The sequence below is a fragment of the Crocodylus porosus genome, unplaced genomic scaffold (genome assembly GCF_001723895.1).
Source record: "Crocodylus porosus isolate Cpor-Errol unplaced genomic scaffold, CroPor_comp1, whole genome shotgun sequence".
Classification (NCBI taxonomy): domain Eukaryota; kingdom Metazoa; phylum Chordata; order Crocodylia; family Crocodylidae; genus Crocodylus; species Crocodylus porosus.
The window spans coordinates 8,214,192-8,227,459 of record NW_017728917.1 but is presented as its reverse complement, the minus strand read 5'-3'; the positions used below and the strand labels follow the sequence as shown (position 1 = coordinate 8,227,459).

General features: G+C 39.4%; 1 protein-coding gene across 1 annotated transcript in view; it reads right to left on the bottom strand.

Moving 5' to 3' along the window:
* Nucleotides 1-13,268, bottom strand: part of LOC109311374 (protein SHQ1 homolog) — a 48,518-nt gene that overhangs the window by 10,792 nt on the left and 24,458 nt on the right. Inside the window, exons 3-5 of the mRNA XM_019536990.1 lie at nt 11,696-11,850; nt 9,543-9,596; nt 6,366-6,489 (exon numbers count right to left, since the gene is read on the bottom strand). Of these exons, the coding sequence (XP_019392535.1) occupies nt 6,366-6,489; nt 9,543-9,596; nt 11,696-11,850 (333 nt within the window). The remainder of the gene's footprint in view (nt 1-6,365; nt 6,490-9,542; nt 9,597-11,695; nt 11,851-13,268) is intronic.

Sequence of the window (13,268 nt, the reverse complement as noted above, 5' to 3'; positions counted from 1 at the left end):
TTCAGGAGGGATGTGGACAGCATGGAGAGGGTCCAGAGGAGGCCACCCGCATGGTCAGGGGGCAGCAGGGCAGGCCCTATGAGGAGAGGCTACAGGACCTGAACCTGCTCAGCCTCCACAAGAGAAGGCTCAGGGGGGATCTAGTGGCCGTTTACAAACTAGTCAGGGGGGACCAGCAGGCAATGGGGGAGTCCCTGTTCCCCCGAGCACTACCAGCAGTGACTACAAGTAGTGGTCACAAGCTGGCAGAGGGTAGATTCAGGCTAGACATCAGGAGGTGCTACTCCACTGTCTGGGCAGCTAGGATCCCGAACCAACTTCCAAGAGAAGTGGTGCTGGCTCCTACCCTGGGGGTCTTTAAGAGGAGGCTGGACAAACATCTTGCTGGGGTTGTTTGACCCCAGTACTCTTTCCTGCCATGGCAGGGGGTCGGATCGATGATCTGCTCAGGTCCCTTCCAACCCCACCAACTATGAACTTTGTGTTTCAGCAGTACTTTGTTTTCCCACTGTAAGAGACAAGGGTCATATACAGGCGTTCAGTTTCTCTTGGGAGAGCTACTGCTCTCTCATGAGAAATCATGAGTGCACAAGTGTTCAGGATTTTCTCCCACAGCAAAAATGGCCACTCCGGGAAAAAAAACAACATGGGAGCCTCCAGGTTTAAATAACTCTCCCCTGGGAAAGTGAATGTCTGTACAACTTACCTTTCTGATACAAAAGCCATAGCACAGTCCTCCACCATCTCAGGGTGCTTTGCCCTCCAAGAATGTCCCTTTGCTGCTCCAGATGAGCAGGGAACACAAGAAGCCCCTCACAAACCTACACTGAGCTGCACACAGGCTGACTGAGCAGTCTGGATCAGCCAATCAGGGTCACCTTGTGCCTTGCTGGTACCTGTCTCTAGAGTATCATCTAATAGTATCAATACTGAGAAATAATCTCCATCTCCTATTTTTGAACAAAAAAGTGTGATACCTATCAATGTGATTGAGGAAAAAAAATGCTAAGTAAATATATCCCAGCTTCACATCATTAATCTATGTTTTAATCACCTGAACATTTCAGGATACTAGTTTGGTTGGAAGGACTTTTTAAAAAAAACCAAACACACTAATCAGTTTAATAAACCCATTACAAACAGAGCAAATGCATCAGACAAGTTAGATGCCAGAGCACTGGAAATAAAGTACTAAAGTGTCACCATTTTGCTGTAAAAGCATATAGAATAGAAAGCACGGACTTATCGTGGGAACGTGAAAAAACTTGTTGGGGATCTTTATAGAAATCAGCATAATGCACTTCTCTGAAGACTTATGACTAAACAGGAAGGACTAATTTAAACAAATGTCTCACCCACTTTACAATCCAGCTTAAAATAGTTCAAGCATCCTGAACATGGAGAGTGAGCACTCACTGTAGCGCTTCATTTTAAGACCAAATTACTTACCTTTTTTTTAAAAAAGAAGAATAGTTAATCATGCGCTGTTTTCCTATTTGTTTTCCTGACACAGCTGTTTACTTTTTGTTTACATTTCAATACTACATTCATTACCTTGGAAAACCAATAGTTTCTGAACAACTGGTTATTAAGTCAAATAACTGAACTGCAGAGCTGTTAATTGTTTGTAGCAAAACTGTACTCTGTTTTCTTTTACATGAGTGGAAATGACTTATTTCCTACAGGCTGTTTCTTTACCATTCTGTTATACTCTGTTATTCTTCACTCAGACAGAAACATGAGGCAGGACAGAATTCCAGACTTGCAGTTAAGTATTTTGAAAAAGTTGTCAGTAAACTGAACAACTGCCATCACCAGGCATGGACTGACTTTCCAAGCCAAAGTATTCTACAAAGCCTTACTGTCCAAATTCATTACGAGTATGCACCAGCATCTGCCTTCACTGTACAGGGAAGGGCTTTAATCCCATATAAAATCAAACAGGGCACTCGTTTAAAGTTAAACGACACTCATATAAGTGTGTCGATCATATGAAATAATCTCGTAGTTCAGATTTATTACTAGTATTTGCTTTTTATGGATGTATATAGTCACGTTTACTCATACATAACGTATAATACATCTGGGTATACAATGATGCATAAATTTAGGGGGGCTGGACTTCTGGCATATTCAAAATTAATATATAACCCAATATATAATTAATATATTAACTCCCCCTTTGCTATTTTTAAGTTTTCAGTGGCATATTATTAAGTTGTCAGTAGCATAAAACATGAAATTTATGCAATTCAAGCATCTATCACCTTTTAGAAATTTATTCATAGTCTCCTGTTTATTTTTTCTGATAAATGATACATACTCATCTAAAACACACTTCATCAGAATTAACTGTAGTCTGGTTATTTTTTAACTTAGAAATGTAAAGCTTCATATGCCATACACCAAAGAACATAACAGTAGGAAATAATTTCAGAGCATAATACTGACATTTTCAACCCTCTGGATCTTGATCTCTTTTATTTATATCATGGCTACCCTAGTAAGACATAGAGCTTCATAAAGCATTTCATACCCATAATCTACTGAGGGAAGTTATTTCCCACTTTCCACTTATCTGGCAAACTAGTGGGTTAATTTAAGTATTAAAAAACATCATGGCTTAATTCAGCATAGTATCTTTCTTCCTATTTGCGACAGAAGCTGTAACAGGCATATCTTCACTTTTGCTGCCTTGCATGAACCGGTTTGAACTCCTAAAATTCTACCTATTACCCTGACAGGCAATCTGTGAGGACAGCCAGTCACGTTTCATCTTGCCTTGGTTTCCATGGTAACCAATACAGCCAAAGAAATGCATACAATATACCTGGATAGAACTAAACTAGTTGCATTTTCACTTTTTCCAATGCTTTTAAATCATTAAATATTAAATGATGGGGGGACAACTAAATGGCTCATAGGATACAGGATATGGAGTATTTCTCCCCTAGATTATCCATTTTGTGCTTTACTGACTTCCAGAGGAGCTTCAAGTGCTTTGCTTCTCTCAGCGTTTGGCTGTTAAGAATCAGTTTAGAAGAGAGGTGTCCAAACGCACCCGGAGCCCTGGGCCGAATCTGGACTCTGGGGCCCACGGCAGCCCCATGTGGCTGCCATGGCTATCAGTGGTGGATCTGGCAGCAGCAGAGATGGCAGCAAAGGATCTGGGGGCAGTGAGAGGTCCTGTGGCAGAGGTCTGCCAGCAGTGGTAGTGAGCCAAATTCACCACTGATTGCCAGTGTCAGAGGTGGCAAAGGGCCACAATATCCAATGGCTCTCTGGTAGCCCATTAGGCTGGACAAGATGGTTCTGCAGGCTGGATTTGGGCCACTGCCATGTTTGACACCCCTGGTTTAGAAAGACAAGGTTGTTACTCTTCAGTGACCTACAGGAAACTGAATTTAGTTGGTTCTCAATGTATACTTATCTATTATTTTTACTATTTTCATAATACCACACATGATTTCTGCAATATTGGAGACATGCAGAACATGTTTTACACAAACACAGTTGCTACTCAAAGGAGTTTACAATTAAAGATCCACTTTCCTTGCCAATGTACCAAGTGACTTCAAAGTACTAACAGAGAACCTGGTGCTGTGATTATACATGCCAAGTGGAGATAGTTGGTGGAAGAACATGATGAGGGATGGTACAAGGTATGCAAACAACTGATATTATTATTTAATAAATAAAGTCATACAAATAACATTAAACGCTTTGTAGCATTGTGTGTAACACTTTCCAACCTTATCCCCAAAGTTGTACCTTTTCCCTACATTACTTTTACCATTAGATACCCTAAACCCACTAAACTACCCTGTACAAATTAAACACTATTTAGGGAAATGTTGTTTATTAGAGGTTCAGCACTCAAATCTATACTCTTTGGTTGATAGCGTGCATCAAGTACCACATCATGAAGGAACGGTTATTGGCCTAAACATATTATAGATCTATTCACGAAGAAATTTGCAGAAGGAACCTAATCCTTTTAGTTCACTTCTAAAAGTACAAGGCATACACTGCTGTGAAATGGCTCATATAGGGAAGACAACTTTATTGATATTTTAAATGTATGCAGCCATCCATTCTATCTGCTAGCATACAAATACATTCAAGGCATAAAATTGGGGTTATTTTTGCACTGTTATTGTCATTTACAATAACAACACATTATTTTGTACAAATGTTATTTTGAGATGTGGTATGATCATTTTTATTAACTGGAAATGTAATATGGATTACTTACTTATAGCTATTGGCTATGGATTACTTAGCTACAGCTATTGGCAATCCAATATGTAGGATTCTGCCAGAGACCAAAGCCTACAGTTTAAGCAGGAATTGCAGGGCTCTGATAATTTTGTTATCAATATATTTCCTATAGCTTTGACAGGATGTTTTCTCTGCTACTCTGGGTGGCTGTTTGCTGCCACTGTCACAATGTCATCAGCTTTACTCCTCCACCAGCCCTCCTCTCCTCGCTATAATCTTATGGGCTCTTTCCTGCCTACCAGTTTACCAAAACCTTTTCTAAACCTTACCTAAAAACATTTAATAGCACGTACTAGATGTGTGAAGTTCACAAGCCATCGCATTATCCACTTTGCTTACATGATAATATCTGCTTCCCTTATACTTTGTCTGTCTTGTCCGTTTAGACTGTACTTTTACAGTTACTACTAGTTACTTCGTACAGTGCCTAAAACAATTAGACCCTGTTCTTGGTTGGCCCTTTGTGACATAACAACAACAGTCCTCTCATTCCTATTTCAGGAAATACAAAAATAGTAGAACCACATTTTCACTGCACAGAAGATGTTTCTTCTTCTTTCTGTGGGCCCCTGGTCCAGCACTGGAAGCAAGGGAAAAGTATTAATTCTTTAAAACAGCCACAACTTGTCCCACCAGAACAACTGTGGACTTGGACAGGTTGTCAGTTACTGGGCCTTGAAACATGAATGCCATCGCTTTACCTGAACTTGATGCCTCTCCTAACGGCACTCAATGGAGTTAAATGGAAAGGATGTTCAGTACTTTCCCCTTTGAAGTTCACTGTCTGACCCTTATCCAGTGAATAATAACCTCGGACTAGCAGTACTTTTTTGGCACTAGCCCAGGTTTAAATATAGTAAATTCTAGACAGAACTGTACATAATTTGCAGCTGCAGTTCCCATACATGCAATGAAAAGTAATCCGTTAATAACTGTTACTTCTCCGAGGGAAAAACCCCCCTGTAATGTGGACCATAGCAGGGTTTTAAGTAACTTGCACAATGCAAAGTATAATCATGGGTGTGTATCACTGTACACCTGAAGCAAAGCAGTTCTGAAAATGAAAGCAGTTTTGAAAATCTACATGGTTATGGGAAAAACTGGAGTAGAAAGAGGATTCATAATAAGAATGGTGCTGTAAGATTTACTGACAGCCATTAAAAAGACGACAGCCCTATTCCTGCACTGTGAAACAGAGCAAGGCTACAAGTACCTAGTTCAGTCGGGTTTTTATTCCTCAGTTTAAAAGAAACAAAGTATGTCGGTATAGGATCCCTCTATTATATACATTCAGTTTACAGAGCAGTATTTGTTTATTACTTGCAATGACTCGATTTTGCCTATGCAAAAGCAAAGACAGAGCATTATAATGACATGGAAAAAGTGAAGGTTTCCATTCTTTCTACAATAACAGTTTTTGACATATACCACATTATTTGAAGCTTTCCACAGCATGAAGCCATAATTGGTCACTGATAAAACTAAGTTGGTACTTATTCAACTATGGACATAAGAGCTCCCCATTAACCTGTTTAACAAATTTAGTCATCATCCAGTACCTCTTGCCATGACTGTACAAAAATGACTGGCAAGATAACTCAGACCATATAGCAAACATGCATGCACTCCAGCAGGAACTTTAAATCATGATCAATAGGATATTGCTGAACAGAATGATCTCCAAAGCCAAACTTAGGGAACGTTTTCAAAACTGCCCTTAATTAGAGCCTGATTTGCAACCCACAGGAATCTCATTTGCCATGTTTTTCAGCAGGCTTTGGATCAGGCAATTGATGCCCCCATGAAGACAGTCCTAAGGTGGGCCTATCATGGCCCATCTAATGCTTTAAACATAAGCTGTCATTTAATTTTCACAGAAATAAAAGTACGTTTTAGTTGCTTTAAAACAGGACAAAATCTGTCATATTACTTCATATGACAGTAGTTTCATCATCATATCCCAGTGAAAGGAAATCCATCTTGCTCAAAACATACACAGAAGCACGCAACACGGTCACAACTATGCGGCATAAGCGCAACATGCGAATTAATACAAATTATTAAAAAATATCGAAGCGTCTCACCTAACTGCAGTACCATGGCTGTGTCACTGAATGCACGCGTCACCAATCTGAAATGTCTGTAGAGCGGGTAACATAAAACTCTTCTTCCAAAGGATACCAGAACGTCAGGAATACTACTGAAAGTCTGCACGCCAATGAAATTGTTTAATTTAATTGAACAGAAATGAACACAGCTGCATTTTGAAAAGCTTTTTAAAAGAAGTCATAGCTACATACGCAAAAAGCCCGTACTTTTAACAGAGATGGAAAACACCAGGTTAATTTTAAACAGCAACAAAACCTTGTACTTTCAAATTGCATGGCAGGATTATAAAAAGATGATCCATTTTAGTAGTTTTGAATAAAAATGAATTTAGTGAATATTTCAATAAAATATTTAACTCGCGTTTTTGCCATTTTTTAGATTAAGTTTTACATCTTCCCCTTAATATTACATATATTAAAGCAAACCTATAAAAAGCGTTTTAAGAATAAATAAAAATTAAAAACATGTGATTTGAACAGAATACACATGCACTTGTAAGATCTTAAAAATGATATACGACTCTGCCTTTCAAGAAAGTTATGGATACTGCAGATAGGCATAAATATATCTCCCTTGGGAAGGCAGCTCATTGTCCTCCTTTATGAGCAAGGAAGACCTCTAATTTACTTAGGCCAGAGGCATTAGAGAATTATTAAAGACTCTCAAGACTGATTTCCTTTCTGTCTTCTACCTTTCAAAGATAAAGCATTCCGTTTATTAATTTTAAAAAAAGAAAACCTGTTTCATCTTGAATTCACAATTTATTAAAATTAATAAAAAACATGATGCTGACAACACAGTATTTTTGGTGTTATATGAATGCTGAAACTTATTTTTCATTTTAGAGGTTACTGATAAGCATTTTAATCATTTACATATTGATATTTATTCAGTAATAAGGTGTGAGCATCATACAGAGCAAAATGGCAGCCAATTTAAACTATATCTGAGGCAGCCCAGGTAAAGTACTGGGCAGGGATGAAGGGGTTGGAAGACAAGAGCTGAGGCCATCACTGCATTTTTAACTTTACCATTTGTGACTAATTCTGCAATCGGCTTCTTGATATTTAAAAAAAAATGCATAAAATAGAGTCCAACTCTGAAAACCCAGGACTAAGCCAACAATGCCTGCCACCTGTATAGTTTGGAGAGACAGTGGACCAGCTTTTGGCCACAAAGTGCTTTTCCATTGCTGCAGCAGCACCCCAACCCTATTCTAAAAAAAAATGAAAAAAATACCCACAGTTGCAGCTTAAACATGAAGGGTAGCTGTGACAACCACTTAAACTTGCAGACAACTCAACAACAGTAACTCGAATGAAACTACTCCATGCTGATCAGTCAGGGTCTTGTGGACTCAGCAATTCTGCAATTACAGAATGTGAAATTTTTTTCTAAGCTCTCATGAAATTCAATCTTTTTCATGAATCTGGCTGCTCTGCTACAGCCAAGAACCTACAGCCCACTACCAGGCTGCAGTTGCTTCTGGATTCCTGTCTTCCCTCAAGCAGGGAAATTAGATGACCATGCATGCTGTCTGCCCTATTCCTTGAAGCCAAACAGCAGAGGACAGGGAGCTAGAACCCAATTTGCAGCTACGCTACAAAGAGGGAGCCAAAAAAAGAAGCTCGTGCACTAGGAAACCTGGAGAAAAAGCTCAGAAGCCAAGGTCCAGCTAACTGACATGACGATCTGCTAAAAGGGCTACAAGGACCCCCAAGCCCTAGCACAAATTATTATTTTATTACAGAAGAACATGACAGTAAGGCCTAAAGGCCACAGTTAAGTTGGACCCCATTTATGCTAAGCACCTTATGCATACACAATAGGGAAGGTGGCCCTGAACTAGAGAACCTACAAAATTCATGTTCTCTCAGAGCGTCTTCAGGATGAGAGAATTTTCTAGCTGAGAAATACCTTTCATTTCATTCACAATTTTTCATCTTTATTGTTTAATTCAGTTATTCATTTAAAAAAGGGATTTCCAGTCACCAAAGCAAGTTTGCATGATACTAGGATTTGCACACAGAAAATACTGTGCTATTTGTTCCACCCCCTGCCATTCTCCCCGACTTGGATTTCCTTGACAGAAACAGAGCCATTCTAAATAATAAAATTTAGCTACAGAACAATTTCAAAGCAATATATATTCAGCACCCCTTTAAAAAGGGAGTACAATGCATGTGAAGATCAGCATGGAAAAGATCATTAGAATAATTCTTTCTAAAATTAATTGCCCTGGAAGATAAAACATCTTGCCAGTTTTAAAGCTAATGTTAAGACACATTTGAAAGGTTATGATCGACAGCTGCTGTCTTAACATCCAGCACTACATTTTGTCAGTAAAATAAAAAATATTGTCTCAAGCTTTTGTTCAAACAGCTGGAATCTTAACGATCATTTTCTAATGATATGCATATAGTTGCCCACAATAGGCATTTTGCTAAAACATCAGCATATCACAGTATAAAGATGGGAAAAGAACTACTCTTTTTTTCATTTCTCTTTTTTCATAACAGGAAGCAAAATCCAAGTTCATTCTTACCATAGCTTCATTATAATAACCTGATTGATATATGCAGAAGCCACATCCAACCAGACAAAGTGTATTTGTTCAAAGAAAGCATGGCTTCCTGGGGGAAGAATGATATAGCTAATGCTCTTCAGAGTGACTGTCTAGTTCATGAGAGCAAGAGACAGCATCTCATCTTATGCTGGTTTACTCATGATGCCATAGAGCCAGGTGGCCAAGAAATTTCATTCACTTTCTCTAGACTCCTGTTGCTCTTGTACACTAGAGCGTTTCATCTTGTGGATATTACACTTTGCTTCCTGGTGGTTAACACTTTACCAGATACCTGTGCAGTCTAAAAATCCCCCAAACACTAGCCTGGAATTATATGATGCACTTCCTAAAAAAATAAATAAATAACCTTGTACTAAATAAATAACCAGTCTTAAATAAATAACCTTGTACTGTACTCAGTTTTGGAAGTTATAATAAGTAGTTACAACATGTTTAACTTCTTTCAGAATTAATTTAAAATGGCACATATGCAAAAGAAAATACAGAGAAAGCATCTACAGTAAATGAATGAGCAAAGCATGAGTTACAGGAACAATACCAACATAGAACCTGAAAATTCCCTTACCTCAAGCCAGCACAACGTTGCACTTAGTTTTCTGATACTCCAAGGTGATTCAACCTGATGGGGAAAGGCAGGGAGAGGGGAGGCGGCAGGGGTGACAACATAAATGTTATTTAATCCAACTGTCCAAATTGCCAACCAAAACTTTGTGGAAGACAGTTTAAATCTGCAAAGTTTAGGAACCTTTATGAACATGAAACATGAATCTCATTATGGTACTGAAATGCCACAGGACAGATTTAAACGCAATATCCTGTTAAATTATTCAAGTATTGTTCCCTATTTGGAACGTTTAGCCTGTGCCTAAAAAGTCTTTAACATGCAACTGCATTTTAGTAGGATTCTGTCTCTCCCGTGCACACTTTCTCCAAGGAACTAACTGCAGCTTGAATCTGTCTTCCCAATGCAACAATACAGCCCAAATTAAAATGCCTGGGTTCCTGAAAACTGCTCAAGGATTTTGGCATCCAGATGTGGGGAATCCTAAAGGCAGCAGTACATGCACACTGTAGTTATTTTTTAAATCTGGCAAGCTCATGGGATTTGCAAGGTAGAATGGTTTAGTGGGTTGAGAATGGCTATAAGCCAGAAAGCCTGAACCATAATCCTGACTCTGACAAACATCTGATTTGTGGCCTTGGGCAAGCCATGTAGCTGCTGAGTATCTCTGTTCCCATATTTTAAAAATTAACATAACAGCATTTACTCATCTATCCTGCATGGCTGTTATGGGGATGAATTAATCCATGTTTGTTGAGAACAATGAAAACAAGAGGTGATATAGCAGCAGTGTTGGTATAAGCACAACCACCACTTGAATGGAGCAGACCTGAAAAGTTCTACCCACAATTCTCACTTCTATCCCTCAACACTTGCCCCAACCCAGAAGGATGGTTCTGTTGCAGTCAGATGGCAAAAAAAAAAAAAAGAAAGAAAGAAAGAAAGAGAAGAAACAGTCCTCAGAAAGTAGCACAGCCAAGGACTTTGCTGGACAAAGTAGAGTACTCAGACACTCTGCACACAGACCTTGGCAAAGAGATCAAGGCATTCTTGGGGAAAGTGGACTCCACTAAAATATAGCTTGAGCAGGCTAGGCTCTGGTTTTCTAGTTTTCCCACAGTACAAAGTGAACTCTAGGAAACACAAGGCAAGTCAGAGCAGATAGGTTTATGGCTACTTTTACACAGGTGAATAGACAGGCACCACAATATCAGAGACTAAAAGAAGCCTTAACTTTCCTCCTGCCCACCTGTTTGTACTGAACTACGGGTAAGAGACTTGGGCTGTTTTATGTGGCAGTTTCTAATGCTTTTGCTATTATTCACAAAATGTTTCCCTAACCATTTTCCAATGCCCATGACCCATGTTCAAAAGGATTTTATTTAAAACTGAAGCAGATACAGTTTCAGAGCTCTGAAATTCCCTCCGCGACAGATTCAAGCCGAAGTGGCAGCTGCTACAGAACACCAGAACAGGGGTAGGCAACCCCTGGCGCACGTGCCAGAGCATGGCACACACAGGAATTTTGTTTGGCACGCATGCCTTGGGGCGGATGATGGGGAAAGGGCCAAGACTGTGCTGCCACAACAAGGATTGGGCTCTTTGTGGCTCCCCGGCTGTCTGCCCCGACATGTTTTTGAAGTGGAGGTTTTGTGTTTCTGGCACTCTGTCCAAAAAGACTGCCAACGACACACTAGAACTTTGTTCTCCAGCCCATCATGCTTTTCCTACCTAGTCACTATGTATCTACACAAAGTGTCCCTGTTACAACATACATTTCTATTATAAACAAATCCACACAAAACACACACAAAAAATTAAAACCAGTATAAAAAAAACACTACATAGATAATCAAATCATAGCAGCAACCCAGGAAATAATCTGAGGCATTTTGTATCTCCTGCACTCCCTTTTGCTTCCTCTTCCCACAGCTAAAATGATGCACCAGTATAAAAATCTTTTTAGAACGGTACCAGTTGCCACCCCACAGGCTAACTTGGAGGAAAAAAAAGTTCCAGTCCTTCACTTTAATTTACCCACCAACCTTTATAATGCTGGGAACAAAGTTCACTTTAAAAGCCATGCCTCCCAGGGAAAAGCACAATCTCTTATAGCTAAGCCACTGCAAAAGTTTCATTAAAAAAAAAATACTTACATTCTTTTCTCCTCCAGTAACACGGACTTCACAGCAATATGCCAGAAGGATATCAACTAAGCTGAGATACACTTGATGACAGGTTCTTTTATCTAGCAGGTAAGATTTATTTGTGAATTTTCTCAGCTGCTCTCTCTCTTCTTCTGAAAAGACAACTGCAAGAAGCAAAAAGAACAATTACAAAAATTAAAACTGAAATGTTCATTTTTAACAAGTGACACCATGACTTCCTTCCACCAGCCCATAAAAGCAAACATAAAATTAATCAAAGATTTAAAATTATGTACCTTCTAGAGAAAAAGTCTAAATCATTTTTACTTCCATTATTATCAATATTTTATTCAACTTCTGTATACTCCTAGTGGCAGGTCCCAATTCTGCAACGTACTCCATGTAGCTAGAATCTTGCACATATTAGAAACTCACTGAAAGTGATCTCTGATTTTTGACGTCTCCAATACAGAAATTAATGCAAGATCAGGCTAAAAGATAGTGCAGAAAAACTTCTGAAGTCATTATCAAAGAAACCAGAAATCGCAACTCTTGGTCCAATGGCAAGAGAAGGAACACAGAATATTTTCTCCACTGCAGGATAGGAAAGGAAGGAGAAAAAGTAGCAGTAGAGGAAGGGGAAGAGGAATCATTTACAGTTATGAACATGTTTTAAAGGCAGCACTGGTTGTACTGGCAGATGATATCCTCCTAGCACCAGATGAAAGATCAGTGCGGAAATCCTGTCCCCACTGAAGTCAACCTCAGTTCTTGCTCATGATAATTTTTGATCTGACACTTATTTGCAGTACTTGTGTTCTTGACACTGCAGGCCACCATGAGGTCTGATGAGGTTGTTTCTAGAGGGCAACTGTCCTTTTTATCCGAGGACTTCTAAAATATAATTCAACTGTCAGTCTTCCTGTTCATTTTTTGGGGTTATGAGGAGGTTTTGACAGGAAGCCATGGGACATAGTAGACAGTAAACCCAGGTAAAAATTGGGCAGTTAATTAGCAGTCAGTAGGCAGTAAGACATGCAATTACAAAGCAAAGGAAGACTTGGAGGAGATTATACTGGCTTCTTTGAATAAGGGCATCTGTGACTTGGCTGCACATCATCTGGACCTTCTGGATTCCCCAGCTCCTGTCACTGATATAGAAAGCAGGAATTGCCAGCTATTTCCATTGCTTGGAAAAGTCACGGTCGTTTTAGATTCAGACACTGGCTAAAAAAGCCCAACATGGAACTGATCTAAGTTACACAGGTTTCTGAAAGTGGCATAGTTTAGATAGGCAATGAACACCACACACATTTGCCCTTTGGTCAGGAAGAAACAAATCTTAAATTGGGCTCCGCCATTTTTAAACCACGCTACGTGTGCCGCACTTCTGGTCTGTTATGCGTATAGATCAATTCTGTATGCTGAACTTCTATTCTGTTATGGGTGTAGACTAGTTTCCAATCACTTATACCAGAAACAATGTAAAGCTAAATCTATTCCAACACGGAGGAAAGGCAGCAAGAAGGCACAGCAGCCCCCCTGGCTCTCCAGGGACCTAGCGGACCTCCTGCGGCTAAAA